Raw genomic sequence first — 19849 nt, 5'->3', positions numbered from 1 at the left:
GAATCCCACCATAGGATCCTACAGTGCAGAAGGAGGCCATTCGGCCCATTGAGTTTGCACTGACCACAATCCCGCCCTCTCCCCATAACCCCATGCATTTACCCTAGCTAATCCCCCTGACACTAAGGGGCAATTTAGCATGGCTAATCCACCTATTCCGCACATTTTTGGACTGTGGGAGGAAACCAGAGCACCCGGAGGAAACCCACGCAGACACGGGGAGAACGTGCAGACTCCACACAGACAGTGACCCAAACCGGGAATCGAACCCGGGTCCCTGGTGCTGTGAGGCAGCAGTGCTAACCACTGTGCCACTGCGCTGTCCCATGGCAGATGGTGGAATTAAAAATCCAATGATGACCATGAAACCATTGTCGATTGTCAGAAAAGCCCATCTGGTTCACTAATGTCCTTTAGGGAAGGAAATCTGCTGTCCTTACCCGGTCTGGCCTACATGTGACTCCAGAGCCACAGCAATGTGGTTGACTCTCAAAAGCCCTCTGAAATGGAGGGCAGTTAAGGATGGGCAATAAATGCTGGCCTAGCCAGCAATGCCCATGTCCCGTAAAAATTAGCTTTAAAAAAGATGCCAGTCCAGAGTTAGTTTCAGCAGACTATTATGCTGCATGGGGCATCACAGCCAAGTCCCATCCTGCCTTTGCACCTTCCAACAAATGTAAAAGTGAATGTGTGTGTGTGCAGAATGTGCCCACAGGGATTGGCAACTGAAACTTCATCCAGTGGTAACATAGGGTGGCTTTATGATAAATCCCAATGAGAGGTCACCTGGAGACATGAAGGAATGCTGAAGACCAAATAAGGAAGTCACAACACACGGGGCACGTTTATTATTACTATCAATGCAACATCTAGATGTTTGACACTATTTTCCTTTCCCCTCCCTTTTCCGAAGGCACTGTGGCTCAGTGGGTACAATTCCATGGATCCTCCAAAAGGCTTTCCTTCCCATGTGAGGCCTTCATAGCCAAGCTGATTCCACAGCTCACATTCCAACCGCATATTGGAATCATAGAATCCCTATTTGCCATTTGGGCCTATTTGGGCCATTTGGGCCTATGGAATCATAGAATCCCTATGGGCCATTTGGCCCATCGAGTCTGTACCGACCACAATCCCACCCAGGCCCTGTTCCCATAACCCCACACATTTATCCTGCTAGTCCCCCTGACACTAGGGTCAAATTAGCATGGCCAATCCACCTAACCAGCACATCTTTGGGGTGTGGGAGGAAAACCGGAGCACCCGGAGGAAACCCACGGGGAGAAAGTGCAAACTCCACACAGACAGTGACCCAAGCCGGGAATCGAACCCGGGTCCCTGGCGCTGTGAGGCAGCAGTGCTAACCACTGTGCCACCGTGCCGGCCTTATAAAAGCCAGACCAGGTAAGCACAGTAGATTTCCTTCCTTAGGAAGGAACTTAGGAAACCAATGGAATTTTATTACAATTGATGAGTGTTCCACAGTCATCAGACTAGTTTCCAATTACAGATGTTATTGAATTTAAACTATATGAACCACCACGATGGGATTTGAACTTATGTCCCCAGAGTATTAACCTGGGTCTCTGTATTACTCATCCAGTAAAATTACCACTATGCCACCATCACCTCCTGCACTGATGGATATTGCCTGGAATAAGGAACCAGGATTCATTTCCCCAGCTAGTCCGTGGGAAACGAGTCCTTCCCAGCTTCTCTGGGTCAACTAACTCTGCACAGTCCAAGGAGTGGATCCGAGACTTTTGAATGGGCCAGTTCAACTGAGCCTAATTATCAGCCGATGTGGATAACTAATTGCCACCCCATCCCACCAATATTCTGAGCAAGCGACATTTTGAAATCAGGACAATAAACTGTTTCCATTGGTTGAAGACTCTGGAATTAGGGGCCATGGTCAAAAATCTAAAAATTAGGGCCAAGAGGTTCAGGAAAGATGTTGGAAAACACTTCCACGCGCAGAGAGTGGGGGAGGTTTGGAATCTCTCCCTCTAACTGCGGTGAATGTTGGTTCAATTGTTAGGTTTAAATCTGAGATAGACACATTTTTATTGAGCAGGGGCCTCAAGGGCTATGGGCCTAGACCAGGTACATGGAGTTAGGCCGCAGATCAGCCATGCTCTGATTGAATGGCTGGAGCGGGCTCAAGGCGCTGAATGGCCTACTCCTGTTCCAATGTCCCTATGATATCCTCTGCTTCGGGGATGAAAACAAGTGCATTATGGGCGGCACGGCGGCACAGTGGTTAGCACCGCTGCCTCACAGCGCCAGGGACCAGGGTTCAATTCCTGGCCTCGGGTCATTGTCTGTGTGGAGTTTGCACATTCTCCCCGTGGGTTTCCTCTGGGTGCTCCAGTTTCCTCCCAACAGTCCGAAAGACGTGTGGGCTATGTGGATTGGCCATGCTAAATTGCCCCTGAATGTTAGAGGGATTAGCAGGGTGAATAGATGGGGTTACGGAAATAGAGCTTGGGTGGGATTGTTGTCAGTGCAGACTCGATGGGCCGAATGGCCTCCTTCTGCACTGTGGGGATTCTATGATTCCATACTCTTGGTATTGCTGAATGAAGTTACTTGGGGCACCAATTTGAAGTTAAAGATTCCGATCTCTGAATACGTTTAGTGCAGAGCTCCATATAATTGTATTCAAACAGATCTGGGAACGCATTCAGATGAAAGACATTTTAAATGTTCAGTTTTCAAATAGAAGTGAGTGGGTGGATTCAGTGAATAGAATGGATATATTTATTGTGATCTATTACAAGCCAAGCATTCAGGAGTAATATGGAAATAGATGACCGATCAAGGTGTGTGGGCAGAACTGTATTCACCAGTCTGGGAGACAGATGGAACATTAAACGTTCCTACACATTCCCTCGGGCAATTTGCTAATTCTACAGAGGGTGTGCCAAATGTTAATTTCCTGGAGTTGATTTTTATTCTGACCATATAAATCCATTTCTAAGAGCCGGCAGTGGTTTTTCAGTTTGTTTATAAAAGCGAGTGGCCAGTGGTTTTGCCGTGTCCATTTAGGGAAGGAGACTGGGAATTAGTGATGGCAAAACTTGAAGATATATATCAGAAACTGAAGGCAGCTCTTTGCTTTTTTTCACAAAAATCAGAATGATCCCGAGTGGTTAGCACTGCTGCCTCACAGCGCCAGGGACCCGGGTTCAATACCGGCCTTGGGTCATTGTCTTGGGACGAACCTGTAGACTGCGGAGTCTACAGGTTCTCCCCAGTGTCTGCGTGGGTTTCCTTCCACAGTCCAAAGATGTGCAGGTTAGGAGAATTGGCCATGCTAAATTGCCCCTTAGTGTCGCAAGGTGTGTAGGTTAGGTGGATTGGCCATGCTTAATTGTCCCTTCGTGTCGCAAGGTGTGTAGGTTAGATGGATTGGTCATGATAAATTGCCCCTTAATGTTGCAAGATGTGTAGGTTAGGGGGATTAGTGAGGCAAATACGTGGGGTTACAAGGATCGGGTCTGGGTGGGTTGCTCCGTCAAAGAGCTGGTGCAGGCTTGATGGGCCGAATGGCCTATTTGTGCACTGTAGAGATTCTATGATTGTATGACTGTGGGTCCCCCATACCATTGATCAGGGAAAGTCATCACGCGTTGATGTTTAGCTCAGAAGGTTGTTTGGGATTGGGGAGGGGGTGGCGTGTGGGTTCAAATCCCACTCCAGGGACACAAGCACAAAAATCTAGGCTGACACTTCAGTGCAGTACAGAGAGTGTGCTGCAGTGTCAGAGGACAAAGAACAAAGGAAATTACAGCACAGGAACAGGCCCTTCGGCCCTCCAAGCCTGCACTGACCATGCTGCCCGTCTGAACTGAAACCCCCTACTCTTCCGGGGACCGCATCCCTCTATTCCCATCCTATTCATGTATTTGTCAAGATGCCCCTAAAAACTCACTAATGTATCTGCTTCCACTACCTCCCCCGGCAGCGAGTTCCAAGCACTCCCCACCCTCTGTGTAAAAAACTTGCCTCGAACATCTCCTTTAAACCTTTCCCCTCGCACCTTAAACTTATGCCTCCTAGTAATTGACTCTTCCACCCTGGGAAAAAGCTTCTGACTATCCACTCTATCCATGCCTCTCATGATCTTGTAGACTTCTATCAGGTCGCCCCTCAACCTCCGTCGTTCCAGTGAGAACAAATTAGGTTTCTCCAACCTCTCTTCATAGCTAATGCCCTCCATACCAGGCAACATCCTGGTACATCTTTTCTGTACCCTCTCCAAAGCCTCCACATCCTTCTGGTAGTGTGGCAACCAGAATTGAACACTATATTCAGAGGTGCCGTCTATTGGATGAGTCGTTAAACTGAAGCCCCGGTTGCTCTCTCAGGTGGTTGTAAAATATCCCATTGCACTATTCGGGACAAGAGCAGGGACGTTATCCCAAGTGTTCTGGCCAACATTCATCCTTCAATCCACATCACCAAAGCAGGTTCACTAGTTACAATGACATTGCTGTTTGAAAGAGCTTGCTGTGTGCAAATTGGTTGCCGTGTTTCCTGCAATACAACAGTGACTACACTTCAAAAAGGACTTATTAGTTGTGAATACTCCTAAAGGGCATTAGTGAACCAGATTATTTTTATAACGACAATCTATAATGGTCACCATTAGATTTTTAATTCCACATTTTTATTGAATTCAAATTTCACCATCTGCCTTGGTGGGATTTGAACCCGCGTCCCTGGGTCTTGTCCTGGGCCTCTGGTTTAAGAGTCCAGTGAAAATACTACGATGCCACTGCCTCCTCTTAAACCCACAGCCTTCTGCCAGAAAGTATTACCCTATGCATTGGGACACAACTCATCTCATTGCACCTAAACCTGATCGATTTTCCCCCCTAGGCCCCATGTGCACAAGCTAGCCAGAGCCAAAGGATAGCAATCAGCTGTGGGGATTTTCTTTTATTTATTAGTCGGCTTACATTAACACTGCAATGAAGTTACTGTGAAAATCCCCTAGTCGCCACACTCCTGTTCGGATACACTGAGGGAGAATTTAGCATGGCCAATGCACCCTAACCAGCACGTCTTTCAGACTGTGGGAGGAAACTGGAGCACCCGGAGGAAACCCATGCAGACATGGGGACAATGTGCAAACTCCACACAGACAGTGACCCAAGGCCGGATTTGAACCCAGGTCCCTGGTGCTGTGATGGAGCAGTGCTAATCACTGTGCCACCGTGCCGCCCCTATTGACCCCTTTAATTCATTTTAACCAATCTTTTTTCCGCTCTTGCCCAGTGGTGCGGAGTCCAACAGCCCCATATTGCCACCTCAACCCTTACCTGTAAGAGGTGCTGCAAGCCCGCGTCATGGTCACCTCGGGCTTGCTCCACTGCTGCCAATTCCCGATAAATCGAGACACATTCCGCATTGTTCTCACCCTTGTCGAGCTTGACCATGTGGAGCGCTTTTTCGTAACGTGTCGCAGCCTCTTCTGACTTGCTCAGCTTCATGTACAACCTGGAGAATTACAGCAAAATCCATTCAGATGTTGTAATGACTTCAATCAGGCCATTGAGGTGGGCCTGTGAGGATACGAACTCCCTGATTAAGGGCGTCCCTACATTAAGTTGACTTTATTTGGTTGGACAACGAAAGATGTCCCTGATTAAGGGCCAAATTGATGGGCCAATCAGGGAGCCTAGTGCTCTATATTTAACCAGGTGTGTCAGTTCCTCTGGGACTCCTAGTGCAGACTGCGAACTGAAAGCGCTCTGTATGCTGTTGTCAGACTTGTAAATAAAGGGATTTTGGTGAAGGGACCTCTGCCTCTGAGGACTTATTACAGTTGCAAAATCATTTCAGACCAGTCGCAACCTGATGTGGTTTTGAGTAATTTTTCATTTATTCGTGGGCGTCGCTGGCTGGGCCAGAATTTATTGCCCATCCCTAGTTGCCCTTGAAGGGCAGTTGAGAGTCAACCACATTGTTGTGGGCTCTGGAGTCGCATGTAGGCCAGGTCGGATAAGGACAGCAGATTTCCTTCCCGACTCTGTACGACGGAACTGCAAATTGGGACAGCTGACTGCCAATTCGCTAGTATCCATTACACACGGTAGCACAGTGGGTTAGCACTGCTGCCTCACAGCGCCAGGGACCCGGGTTCGATTCCCGGCTCAGGTCACTGTCTGTGCGGAGTCTGCACATTCTCCCCATGTCTGCGTGGGTTTCCTCCGGGTGCTCCGGTTTCCTCCCACAGTCCGAAAGACGTGCTGGTTAAATTCTCCCTCAGTGTACCCGAACAGGAGTGTGGCGACTAGGGGATTTTCACAGTAACTTCATTGCAGTGTTAATGTAAGCCTACTTGTGACTAATAATTAATAAAAAAATAAATAATCTTGTCTAAAATTTAAATCTCCAATGCAGACTGAGTGGGGACATGAGACAATAGCCAGTCTGTCACACTATTACACATGATGTGGGGCGCACTTCAGCAGTCACGGGCATTCAGCCTTGGATCTTCAGGTAAGCGTTCTCCAAGGCGGCCTTCACGACACACGACAGCGCAGAGTCGCTGAGCAGAAGCTGATAGCCAGGTTCCGCACACATGAAGACGGCCTAAACCGGGATGTTGGATTTATGTCACATGATCAGTAACCCCCACAGCTTTCCCCCTGATCTTGCAGAATCTCACTGGCTGTTCTGTCTGGAGACAATACACATCTCTTTAACCTGTGTTTAATGTTCCCTCCACCCACATTATCTGTACCTTTAAGACCTGGCTGGCTGTAGAGATTTGCATTCTAATTAGTATTCTGTAACTTGATTTCTGTGTCTCTGTGCACTGTTGGAGAACAGATTTTCACTCCATCTGACGAAGGGGCAGCGCTCCGAAAGCTTATGGTATTTGCTACCAAATAAACCTGTTGGACTTTAACCTGGTGTTGTGAGACTTCTTACTACACTATTACACACACAGTGATGCCCAATGCAGAGTAAAAATTATTCTGGCTAAGCACGTACAATTTTATATTATATATTTTAAAACGTTTTTTATTAGTGTCACAAGTAGGCTTACATGAACACGGCAATGAAGTTACTGTGAAAATCCTCTAGTTGCCACACTCCGGCGCCTGTTCGGGTACACTGAGGGAGAATTTAGCACGGTCAATGCACCCTAACCAGCACGTTTCCAGAGCGATCCTTCCTGTAATGTGGTGACTAAGAGAGATGAATGACCAGTGGGCACAGATTTAAGGTGATTGGTAGAAGGATTAGAGGGGCTAGTTGGAAACACCATGGGTGGTGGGTGTCTGGAATTCGCTGTCTTGTATTGGCAGTTAATGCAGAAACCCTCAACACATTGAAAGGTACCCAGATCTGCAGCTGCCAGGCCACAAACTGGGTGCTGGAAAATGGGATTAGAAGGGGTGGCTAGTTTTTTTCCCCCAGTCAGCACAGGTACAATGGGCTGAATGGTCTCTTTCTGTGCGGCAACCTTTCTATGGTTCTTTGACTAGTTGCCTTCCCATTCTTTTTTTACATTAATTCATGGGACACGGGCGTCGCTGGGTGGCCAGCAATTATTGCCCATCCCTAGTTGCCCTTGGAGGGCAGTTGAGAGTCACATTGCTGTGGCTCTGGAGTCACATGTAGTCCAGACCAAGTAAGGACAGCAGATTTCCTTCCCTTAAGGACACTAGTGAACCAGATGGATTTTCCGACAACCGACAATGGTTTCATGGTCATCAGTAGATTCTTAATTCCAGAGATTTTCTATTGAATTCAAATTCCACCATCTGCCGTGGCGGGATTCGAACCCCGGGTCCCCCAGAACATTAGCTGAGTTTCTGGATTAATAGTCTCGCGATAATACCACTAGGCCGTGGCCTCCCCTTGAATTTCAGTGGGTGAAATTTTATTCAGTGACAAGTTCTGCTGTTGTGGTGCTCGTAAGGGTTAAAGTGAATTAGGACTCGTCCTGCCAAAATGTAATTAACTGTGTCTCAAACTCAAACAATTATACTCCAGCACCGGGGCACGGATCCAATTCCAACAGCTGCGATTGTTTAATTCAATTGATTGCAAATATCCGTACCATTCCAAAATAGAGTCTCCAATGAAGAATAGCTTTGAACTTCTCTTCCGTGCATTCACAGACGACTATATATAAAAATAACTGGGGAGAAATTGTATGCAAAATTATGATTTAATCATTGTTGATCCCCTGTGCTGTTGCACAGTGGGGAGTTAAGATTAAGAGTAGTCTACAGGTGAAGGGTAGGGAGTTTGGCAGGCATCAGTGCTGACCAGCTGGGGTGGATAGTTTCTAAGCTGCAAATTCTATGTAAGGCAGGATAAGAGGATAAGGGGGTATGAGCTCAGAACATGTAGGAACAAAACATGCTGCGATACAATTAGAGAATAAAGGCACCATTCCACAAAGGAGGTTGAGAAATAGACTACAAGGCAGCTCAATCCCCTACTTTATAAAATTCACAAATATAACGCACATGATTGACAATTTACCAAACTCAACTTGGCAACCTTTGATCTATGGACTTTAATACAAAATGTAGAAAGCAATAGACCTTTCATTTGTATTCTGTATATGTGTATGCTGAAAAGTTCACAACTGTGAAACTTTTATTACTTTATACTTTATATTTGGTGATTATCTATAACTAGGTCATTGTCATCACAATTTGACACATCCTGCCATGGTGATTTTTCAAAAACCAATTATTTATTTCTCTCTCTATCTCTCCCTGTATCTATCTCTTACTGCTATCTATCTCCCTACCTCTCTATATTTCCCTCTCTATCTCCCTAGCTATTTGTCCCTCTACCTCTCTAACCAATCCTATTTCCCTATCTCTATCCATCTCCCTACATCTCTATCTCTATCTACCTCTCTATTTCCCTACCTCCATCTCTCTCCCTACATCTCTCTATCTCCCAACCTCTCTCTGTATCTCTCCATCTATCTTCCTACATCTCTCTATTTCCCTACCACTATCTATCTCTCTGTATCTATCTCCCTACATCTATCTATACCTCTCTATCTACCTCCCTCTATCTATCTCCCTACCTCTCTAACTACCTCCCTCTATCTATCTCCCTACCTCTCTAACTATCTCTATCTCCCTACCTGTCTCTATCTATCTCCCTATCTATCTCTATCTCTCTATCTATCTCTGTCTACCTATCTCTCTCTCTTCATTTTGGCGGGCGGGAAAGCCAGTGGGAGTGGAGAATCCGATGGGAGTCCCGGTGTTTACACCGGCCAGATTTCTCACTGACATTGTCCCCGGGTCCCGCCAAAGGCGAGATGGGGTTCCTGCCATGGAAGGTTGGGAACTCCATTACCAAACATTTAAATACCACAAGCGGGCTTCCCCGCTCTGTTATCCTCCCCCAACACGGGGAATCTTCCCCCACCTGCTGCTGTGGCGTCACGTCACAGGGTTTACAACAGGCCTGGACCAATGGGAACCAGGAGAACCGTCCCCGGCGGCAGTGCATAGATAAAGTCTGAGGTCACATACCATCTGACTCAAGAAGAGCTTCTTCCCTGCTGCTGTCAGACCTTTGAATGGACCTACCTCGCATTAAGTTGATCTTTCTCTACACCCTAGCTATGACTGTAACACTACATTCTGCACTCTCTCCTTTCGTTCTCTATGAACGGTATGCTTTGTCTGTATAGTGCGCAAGAAACAATACTTTTCACTGTATAGTGATACATGGGACAATAATAAATCAAATCAAATCAAAAGCTTTGGAAGGGAAACATAAAATCCCACCTGCTGTGTTTATTTTTATATTTGCATGTTAAATTCCTGTCAAACTTTTTCTGTGACAAAGCAGATGTGTTTCCCCTGTCCCAACGTCTTCCTGCTCATTTCTAAAGGCCAATGTAATCTTTCCTTCTGCCTGGACAGAAAGTTGACATGTGAGCCTCTCTCTATCCTCTCCACAGATGCTGACAAACTGACGAATTCCGCATTTTCCGGGTTCAAATTTCCAACTGCCGCACTTGTCCTTGCGCCTGCAAGTTTAGCATTATAAAAATATACAGAAAGTGTACTCCCGGCAGCACAAGGAGGAAACAGGAACAGGAAGACCAAAACTGCTCATCCTGTCACAGGGGCACGATTGTGTCGGAAATAGAATTCGCCGTTTCTATCAGAAGTAGAATTAGGGAGGTTATGAAGTCTCGACTTGCAGTCCCCTTGTACAGACACACTAAAGTGGGATCTGGGATCAAACGCAACCCCGACTATTGGGAGGTCTCATCTGTCGGCTGGCCATAGAAGAGTCTAGTGCAAACTGAATCCCAGGCCGCCTCGAACCTAGTTCCAATGGACATAGTTTGAGTCTGTCCCTAACTTGGTTTAAACTGGTGATCCCACTCAGAGAGACGTATGTTGCTTGGTTTACGAAGTGTGGAAATGTTGCACACGGACTAGATTTCAATGGTAAATGGGCAGCACGGTGGCACAGTGGTCAGCACTGCTGCCTCACAGCGCCAGGGACCCAGGTTCGATTCCGGCCTTGGGTCACTGTCTGTGTGGAGTTTGCACGTTCTCCCCACGTGTCTGTGTGGGTTTCCTCCGGGTGCTCCGGTTTCCTCCCACAGTCCAGAGATGTGCAGGTTAGGTGCACTGGCCATGCTAAATTGCCCCTTAGTGTCCTGGGATGTTGGAGGGATTAACAGGGTAAATATGTGGCGTTACGGGGATAGGACTTAGGTGGGATTGTTGTCGGTGCAAACTTGATGGGCCGAATGGCCTCCTTCTGCACTCTGGGGATTCTACGAATAGAAGAGTCCAGTGCAAACTGAATCCCAGGCTGCCTCAAATTTCAATGATAAATGGGCAGCATGGCGGCACAGTGGTTAGCACTGCTGCCCCACAGCGACAGGGATCCGGGTTCGATTCCCAGCCTTGGGTGACTGTGCGGAGTCTGCACATTCTCCCCGTGACTGCGTGGGTTTCCGCCGGGTGCTCCGGTTTCTTCCCACAGTCCTGAAAGATGTGCGGGTTAGGGTGCATTGGCCGTGCTAAATTCTCCCTTGGTGTACCCGAACAGGCGCCGGAGCATGGCGGCTACACAGTAACTTCATTGCAGTGTTAATGTAAGCCTACTTGTGGCACTAATAAATAAACTTTAAACTCTAATTCATTGATTATAAAGCATTTTGGCATATCCTGAAGTCATGAAAGACGCTATATAAATGGAACCTCATTCCTTTCTTTTTCTTTTAATTCACTTGTGGGACATGGGCGTCGCTGGCTGGGCCAGCATTTATTGCCCATCCCTAATTGCCCTCAGAGGGCAGTTGCGAGTCAACCACATTGCTGTGGCTCTGGAGTCACATGTAGGCCAGACCAGGTAAGGATGGCAGATTTCCTTCCCTAAAGGACATCAGTGAACCAGATGGGTTTTTCCAACAATGGTTTCATGGTCATCAGCAGATTCTTAATTCCAGATATTTTTTTATTGAATTCAAATTCTACCATGGCGGGATTCGAACCCGGGTCCCCAGAACATGAGCTGAGTTTCTGGATTAATAGTCTAGCGATAACACCACTAGGCCATCGCCTCCCCTTTTCCCACCGCTGTTCTGCCCCTTGATGCCATCATCCAAAAGCAGGTCAGTTTCCACACGCGTGTCAATGACAGAGCAGCGACATTCTCCATTTTCTCATCCAATTGTGTGAAAACTGACCCGAAACTCCTCCTAGATTAATAGGGGTGAATTGGGGATTGGGCGAGTCACCCGCTCTCAAGATGTGGGTCATTAATGGTAATATTTCAGTGAGATGCCAGGCTTTGGAGTTCAGCAGCCATTTGCATTTAATAGCGGTGGGCGAGGTTTCCCAGGTCTCAGGAAATTCAACAGTTGCATTCAGCAGCTACACGCTTTTCCAGCACTGCTTGTGGGCAAGGAGTTCATTTCTCACCTGCCAGCCCCTGGCCCCCTGGGGTAAACCTGCCATGACCCCCACCCTTGGAACCACAGAATCCCTACAGTGCAGAAGGAGGTCATTCAACCCAATGAGTCTGTACTGATTCTCCAAAATGTGGAGATGCCGGCGTTGGACTGGGGTGGGCACAGTAAGAAGTCTCACAACATCAGGTTAAAGTCCAACAGGTTTATTTGGAATCACAAGCTTTCGGAGCGCTGCTCCTTCATCAGGTGAGTGGAGCAGCGGTCCAAAAGCTCGTGGTTCCAAATAAACCTGTTGGACTTTAACCTGGTGTTGTGAGACTTCTTACTGGACTCTCCAAAAGAGCATCTTACCTGGACTCACCCCACCACCCACCTTATCCCCATAATGCCATGCATTTAGCATGCCTAATCCCCCTAACCTACACATCTTTGGACTGTGGGAGGAAACCAGAGCACCCGGAGGAAACCCACGCAGACACGGGAGAATGTGCAAACTCCACACAGACAGTGATCCAAGGTCGGAATTGAACTCAGGACCTGTGAGGCAGCAGTGCTAACTGTGTCACCGTGCTACCCCAGAGACATCAGAGAATCACAGCAACAGCTCCAGCCAAGGTTGTCTGATTGCGTGTGGATATTCCTTGAGGGAAGGAAATCTGCTGTCCTTACCTGGTCTGGCCTACATGTGACAATACCTAGGCCCTCTCTCCCGCCCTATCCCCGTAACCCCACACAATTACCATGGCTAATCCATCTAACCTACACATCTTGGGACGCTAAGGGGCAATTTAGCATGGTCAATCCACCTAACCCACACATCTTTGGAGTGTGGGAGGAAACCGGAGCACCCGGAGGAAACCCACGCAGACACGGGGAGAACGTGCAAACACCACACAGTCATCCAAGGCCGGAATCGAACCTGGGTCCCTGGTGCTGTGATGCGGCAGTGTTAACCACTGTGCCAGCATGCCCTCTGTGATATAATGCTAATGACCCCTGTTCCATATTATAATATGGGGAGGAGGATATAATATTGGGTAGACAGTGGCGCAGTGGTTAGCACTGCTGCCTCACAGCGCCAGGAACCCACATTCGATTTCCAACTTGGGTCACTGTCTGTGTGGAGTCTGCATGTTCTCCCCGTGTCTGCGTGGGTTTCCTCCGGTTGCTCCAGTTTCCTCCCACACTCCAAAGATGTGCGACCAAAAGAGAAAATGCTGGAAAATCTCAACGGGTCTGGCAGCATCTGTAAGGAGAGAAAAGAGCTGACGTTTCAAGTCCAGACGACCCTTTGTCAAAGCTTTGAGACTGTGGGAGGAAACCGGAGCACCCGGAGGAAACCCACACGGATATGGGAGAACGTGCAAACTCCACACAGACAGCGACCCAAGGCCGGAAATGAACTCAGGTCCCTGCGAGGCAGCAGTGCTAACCACTGTGTCACCATGCCGCCCCAGAGACATCAGAGAATCACAGCAACAGCTCCAGCCAAGGTTGTCAAAGCTTTGACAAAGGGTCGTCTGGACTCGAAACGTCAGCTCTTTTCTCTCCTTACAGATGCTGCCAGACCCGCTGAGATTTTCCAGCATTTTCTCTTTTGGTTTCAGATTCCAGCATCCACAGTAATTTGCTTTTATCCAAAGATGTGCGGGTTAGGTGGATTGGCCATGCTAAATTGCCCCTTAGTGTCAGGGATACTAGCTAGGGTAAATGCATGGGGTTATGGGGATAGGGCCTGGGTGGGACTGTGGTCGGTGCAGCCTCGATGGGCCGAATGGCCTCCTTCTGCACTGTAGGGATTCTATGTTTCTAATGCCAGCGCCCCACCCCCCCATCAAAATCTCTCTCTCCCTGCTCCCACTGTCTTTCCTCATACTATCATCTCTCCCTCCCTTCTCTCCAGTCTCCAGATGTTGTTCTCCTTCCCAACAGCTGGCCAGGCTCTCAGTCAGGCCGGGGTAAAGAGTGGCAGATTCCCTTTCCTAAAAAGGGCATTAAAATGAGTCAGTTGGGCTTTGCCCAACAATCTGACAGATTCACACTCACTCAAAAGGACGTAATGAAAGGATTAGGCCAGAGTGCTGGGAATATAAGAAACCACTTGTTCAGCAAGAGAGCTCTTTGCACTTTCTTTCCCTCCTCCACCCACTCGCCAACTTTTCCTTTCAAAAAAAATAATTTAATCCCCAGCAAGTGGAACTGGGGAAACAAAATGCAACCTCAGGAATGGTAGTGTTCTCCTGTGGGGAAACGCAATAAAACTCGACGGAAAAATGCAGTGAATAAATCTTTTGTCTCTCCAACTTCAGTTAAAGTCACTGGTTAACAAGCAGTTTCCGACACTGAATGACCTCATCTTTTCCCCAAATGTGTAACTTGAAAAAATGTATTTCCAATTTGCAATCCCCTTTTGAAAAGCGTGCTACAAATCTACTCAAGTTAACGCTTTGGAGACCAGTTAGCCTGACATATCACAGCTTGGTATGGCTACTGCTCCAACCAAGACAGTGGGCGGCACGGTAGCACAGTGGTTAGCACTGCTGCTTCACAGCTCCAGGGACCTGGGTTCGATTCCTGGCTTGGGTCACTGTCTGTGTGGAGTTTGCACATTCTCCTCGTGTCTGCGTGGGTTTCCTCCGGGTGCTCTGGTTTCCTCCCACAGTCCAAAGATGTGCGGGTTAGGTTGATTGGCTATGCTAAAAATTGCCCCTGAGAGTCCTGAAATGCGTAGGTTAGAGGGATTAGTGGGTAAATATGTAGGGATATGGGTGGGATTGTGGTCGGTGCAGACTCGATGGGCCGAATGGCCTCCTTCTGCACTGTAGGGTTTCTATGATTTCTAGTACGAAACTACAAAGGGTTGTGAACTTGGCCCAGTCCATCGTGCAAACCAGCCTCCCATCCATTGACTCTGTCTACACTTCCCGCTGATCGGCAAAGCAGCCAGCATTATCAAGGACCCCACGCACTCCGGACATTCTCTCTTCCACCTTCTTCCGTCGGGAAAAAGATACAAAAGTCTGAGGTCACGTACCAACCGACTCAAGAACCACTTTCTCCCTGCTGCCATCAGACTTTTGAATGGACCTACCTTATATTAAGTTGATCTTTCTCTAAAACCTAGCCATGACTGTAACACTACATTCTGCACCCTCTCCTTTCCTTCTCCCCTGGGTACTCTATGAATGGTATGTTTTGTCTGTATAGCGCGCAAGAAACAATACTTTTCACTGTCTACAAATACATGTGGCACAGTGGTTAGCACTGCTGCCTCACAGCATCAGGGTTCGATTCCTGGCTTGGGTCACTGTCCGTGTGAAGTTTGCACGTTCTCCCTGTGTCTGCGCGGGTTTCCTCCGGGTGCTCTGGTTTCCTCTCACACTCTAAAGATGCGGGGGTTAGGTGGATTGGCCGTGCTAAATTGACCCTTAGTGTCAGGGGGATTAGCAGGGTAAATATGTGGAGTTATGGGGATAGGGCCTGGGTGGGATTGTGGTCGGTGCAGGCTCGATGGGCCGAATGGCCTCCTTCTGCACTGTAGGGATTCTATGATAATAAATCAGATCAAATTATTTACTAAATTTACAAACAAAACCTTGACAAGGGCAATAGTTGGAGGGAGATGATTTGCACTCTATGCCTGGAGATGGAAAGGGAGAGAAATCAGAAATAAATTAGCCAATAATTCCTATTGCCACATTGCTATCTATGGGATCTTGCTGTGTAGACCAAAAGGACATCACTGGCTCTCAAGAGCTTTGCGATCATGAAAGGTGATTACACAATTGCATGGTTCCTTCTCTCTGTTTGAAGTACAGAAAGTGGCCCAAAGAATGTGACGGTCAATGTCTAAATTGTACCGGGAACACGGCAGGACTTTTGTTGCGGGTGATTGATTCAAGTGGATTTTCTTTTCATCAAATTCTCCATTCTCACTGGCAGCAATAGAAGGTATCGAAGAATCTCGCTCAAGGTAACTAAAGCATTCCCCCCACAACCCACACCCAAGTTGTTCATAGAGTCATAGAGGTTTACAGCATGGAAACAGGCCCTTCAGCCCAACTTGTCCATGCCGTCAAGTTTTTACCACTGAGCTAGTCCCAATTGCCCGCGTTTTGCCCATATCCCTCCATATCTATATAACTGTATAATGATTTTCAAAAGCCTCTACTATTACCTCTGCTAGCTTGTTTCAGAGGGTGGTAAGTGTCTGGAACGAGCTTTAACTGGAGGACAGTTGTGCTCTAAGTTTTAGAGTTTATTTATTAGTGTCATAAGTAGGCTTACATTAACACTGCAATGAAGTTACTGTGAAAATCCCCTTGTCGCCACACTCCTGTTCGGGTACACTGAGGGAGAATTCAGCACGGCCAACGCACCTAGCCAGCACGTCTTTCGGACTGTGGGAGGAAACCGGAGCACCCGGAGGAAACCCACACAGACACGGGGGAGACTCCACACAGACAGTGCCACAAGGCTGGAATTGAACCCGGGTCCCTGGCGCTGTGAGGCAGCAGTGCTGACCACTGCGCCACCGTGCCGCCTACTTGAGAGAACATGGACAATAGCACGGGGGAACAGGTAAAAATATCACGAACAGCTTTACAGTGCATGCTCTCCTTCAAAAGGTCACGCAGCAAGGAATAGGTTAAGAAAAACAAACACTCCAGCTATCACAGCGTGACAGCCTTATTAAACAGACCACCAAACAATCTCACTATCACTTACGTTCCATTTTATCTACTTTTCCCCATTCCTTTGGCAGACTCCATTTCCACTAACACATTCGAAAGGAATTTACCATCAGCCATTTCTTCAAGTGGAGGGCAGAACTTGCTGAACAAATGCTAACATTCTCACATCACTGCGTACAACTTGTACTTGATCTCACAATCAGCAGGCAAACGCTTTAAAGATAGACGGCTGCAATTGAGAAAGAAAACGGTTTTGACCAGATTAATGCAATCTGGGCTCTGTGGTCCGCTGGTAGACGTTAGGGGAGAAGCATTGGGTCGGGCAGGCAGAGAGTAGGAGGAATGTTTGTAAGTCAATGGAAGTTGTGAAAAAAAAGGATGCAAAACATGTTGTTGATTCACTAGCGCCCAAAGTCAAAAGGACTTGGGTGGCACAGTGGTTAGCGCAGCTGCCTCACAGCGCCAGGGACCTGGGTTCAATTCTGGCCTTGGGTGACTGACTGTACAGACTTTCCATGGTCTCCTCCACGCCAATACATTAGTTCAGTTCAGAAAGCCCACGAGCGCCTCTACTTGGGGTGGCGCAGTGGTTGGCACTGCTGCCTCACAGCGCCAGGGACCCGGGTTCAATTCCCAACTCGGGTCACTGTCTGTGTGGAGTTTGCACGTTCTCCCCCGTGTCTGCGTGGGTTTCCTCCGGGTGCTCCGGTTTCCTCCCACAGTCCAAAGATAGAATCATAGAATCCCAACAGGGCAGAGGGAGGCCATTCGGCCCATCGAGTCTGCACCAACTACAATCCCACCCAGGCCCTATCACCATAGTCCCATGCATTTACCCTAGCTAGTACCCCTGACACTAAGGGGCAATTTAGCATGGCCAATCCGCCTAACCCGCACATCTTTCAGACTGTGGGTGGAAACTGGAGCACCCAGAGGAAACCCACGCAGATACGGGGAGAACACAGATAGTGACCCAAGCCAGGAATTGAACCCGGCTCCTTGGCGCTATGAGGCAACAGTGCTAACCACTGTGCCACCATGCCCCCAATGATTTGTAGGTTACATAGATTGGCCATGCTAAATTGTCCCTTAGTGTCCCAAGATTTGCAGGTTAAGGGGATTGGCCATGCTAACTTGTCCCTTAATGTCAGGGGGACTAGCAGGGTAAATAGGTGGGGTTCTGTGGATCGGGTAGGATTGTGGTTGGTGCAGGCTTGATGGGCTAAATGGCCTCCTTCTGCACTGTTGGGATTCTATAATTCTATGACTCCCCAACGTAAAAGAAGGGAGGACATGTTTATGTAACATCTCCTGCCACTTCGGAACATCCCGAAAGGTTTTACAGCCAGTTGACGTACTATGGAGCTGTGTGGGCCTTGTTGCAACTTGGGAAACACTGGGCTGGATTCTCCGATTGCGTCTGTTCCCGCCCCGCTGCCAGCGAGAATGGAGAATTTGGCGCTCAGCCAAAACCCCATTCACTACAGCAGCACGGTGAGCGGCACAGTGGTTAGCACTGCTGCCTCACAGCGCCAGGGAGCCGGGTTCAATTCCCGGCTTGGGTCACTGTCTGTGTGAGGTCTGCACGTTCTCCTCATGTCTGCGTGGGTTTCCTCCCGCAGTCTGAAAGACGTGCTGGTTAGGTGCTAAATTCTCCCTCAGTGTACCTGAACAGGTGCAGGAGTGTGGCAATGAGGGGAATTTCATAGTGTTAATGCAAGCCTACTTGTGACACTCATAAATAAACTTTAACTTTCGCACTGGAGAATCCTAGCTGCGGGCAAGGTCGGAGGTTTTCTTCCAATGTGTTAAATACTTTGTGATGTGTGATGATTTCAGCCAGGCTAATGAGGTTGGCTTGCGAGAGTATGAACTGTCTGGTGAGTCCTAATTGATGGTTAAATCTGGGAGCCTCACGCTCCCTATTTAAAGCAGGTGTGTCAGTCTCTCTGCCTGCATCCAGCAGGGAGCAACTGGAGACCTGGCTGTGTACGGATGTATGGTGTAAATAAAGTAACTTGGTGACGGGACTTTCGCCCCCGTGGAGTTATTACATGATGGCTCGATGAAGGGGAACTAAATAAATGGCAACATTCGTTATGTGAGCTCAAGGCAAAATACTGTGGTGGCCGGAACAAAAGCAGAAAAAGCTGGAAAATCTCAGCAGGTCTGACAGCATCTGTGGGAGAGAGAATCGAGCCAACGTTTCGAGTCTGGATGACCCTTCGTCCGAGGTGCCAGACTCGAAACGTTGGCTCTATTCTCTCTCCCACAGGTGCTGTCAGACCTGCTGAGATTTTCCAGCATTTTCTGTTTTTGTTTTGTTATGTGAGCAACCTCATTGGTGCTGCACTTGTACAGAAATAGTTTGACTAACTGGCGAAATTCTTCTTTCGTTGACACCCTGGACAGGAACACTGTGTAGTGGCGATCCATCTATGGGTGCAAGTATCTATTGAAGTGGTGTGGCACTTCACGTACTCCAAAATAAGGCCAATTATGCATGAAATATGTGTCACTCAATCTCCTACAAGTTAGTTCATGAGCTCGCTCTATGCCTCAAACTTAGACCATAAAATATAGGAGCAGAATGAGGCCATTCAGCCCATCAAGTCTGCTCTGCCATTCAATCATGGCTGACAAGTTTCTCAACCCCATTCTCCCACCTTTTCCCGTAGCCTTTGATCCCCTTACCAATCAAGAACCTATCTTTCTCTGTCATAAATGCACTCACTCAAATGACCTGGCCTCCACAGCCTTCTGTGGCAATGAATTCCACAAATTCACCACCCTCTGGCTGAAGAAATTCCTCCTCCTCAAAATGCCAGGGACCCGGGTTCGATTCCCAGCTTGGGTCACTCACTGTCTGTGCGGAGTCTGCACGTTCTCCCCGTGTCTGCGTGGGTTTCCTCCGGGTGCTCCGGTTTCCTCTCACAGTCCGGAAGATGTGCGGGTTAGGGTGCATTGGCCATGCAGATCAGTGTTCCCGAACAGGCGCCGGAATGTGGCAACTCGGGGATTTTCACAGTAACTTCATTGCAGTGTTAATAAAAGTCTACTTGTGACACTAATAAATAAAATAAAGACATTCCTCCTCATCTCAGTTATAGAATCCCTGCAGTACAGAAGGAGGCCATTCAGCCCATCGAGTCTGTACTGACCACAATCCCACCCAGGCCCTATCCCCGTAATCCCATGCATTTACCCT

At 48.0% G+C, this 19849-nt stretch overlaps 1 protein-coding gene across 1 annotated transcript in view; it reads right to left on the bottom strand.

Moving 5' to 3' along the window:
* Positions 1-19849, bottom strand: part of ttc23 (tetratricopeptide repeat domain 23) — a 72345-nt gene that overhangs the window by 29349 nt on the left and 23147 nt on the right. The window contains exon 7 of the mRNA XM_078199998.1: positions 5331-5508. Within this exon, the coding sequence (XP_078056124.1) occupies positions 5331-5508 (178 nt within the window). The remainder of the gene's footprint in view (positions 1-5330; positions 5509-19849) is intronic.

This window comes from Mustelus asterias, chromosome 29, assembly GCF_964213995.1.
Source record: "Mustelus asterias chromosome 29, sMusAst1.hap1.1, whole genome shotgun sequence".
NCBI classification, from domain to species: Eukaryota; Metazoa; Chordata; class Chondrichthyes; order Carcharhiniformes; family Triakidae; genus Mustelus; species Mustelus asterias.
Note: the sequence above shows the minus strand (reverse complement) of the source record. Positions and strands in the feature narration are given on the sequence as shown.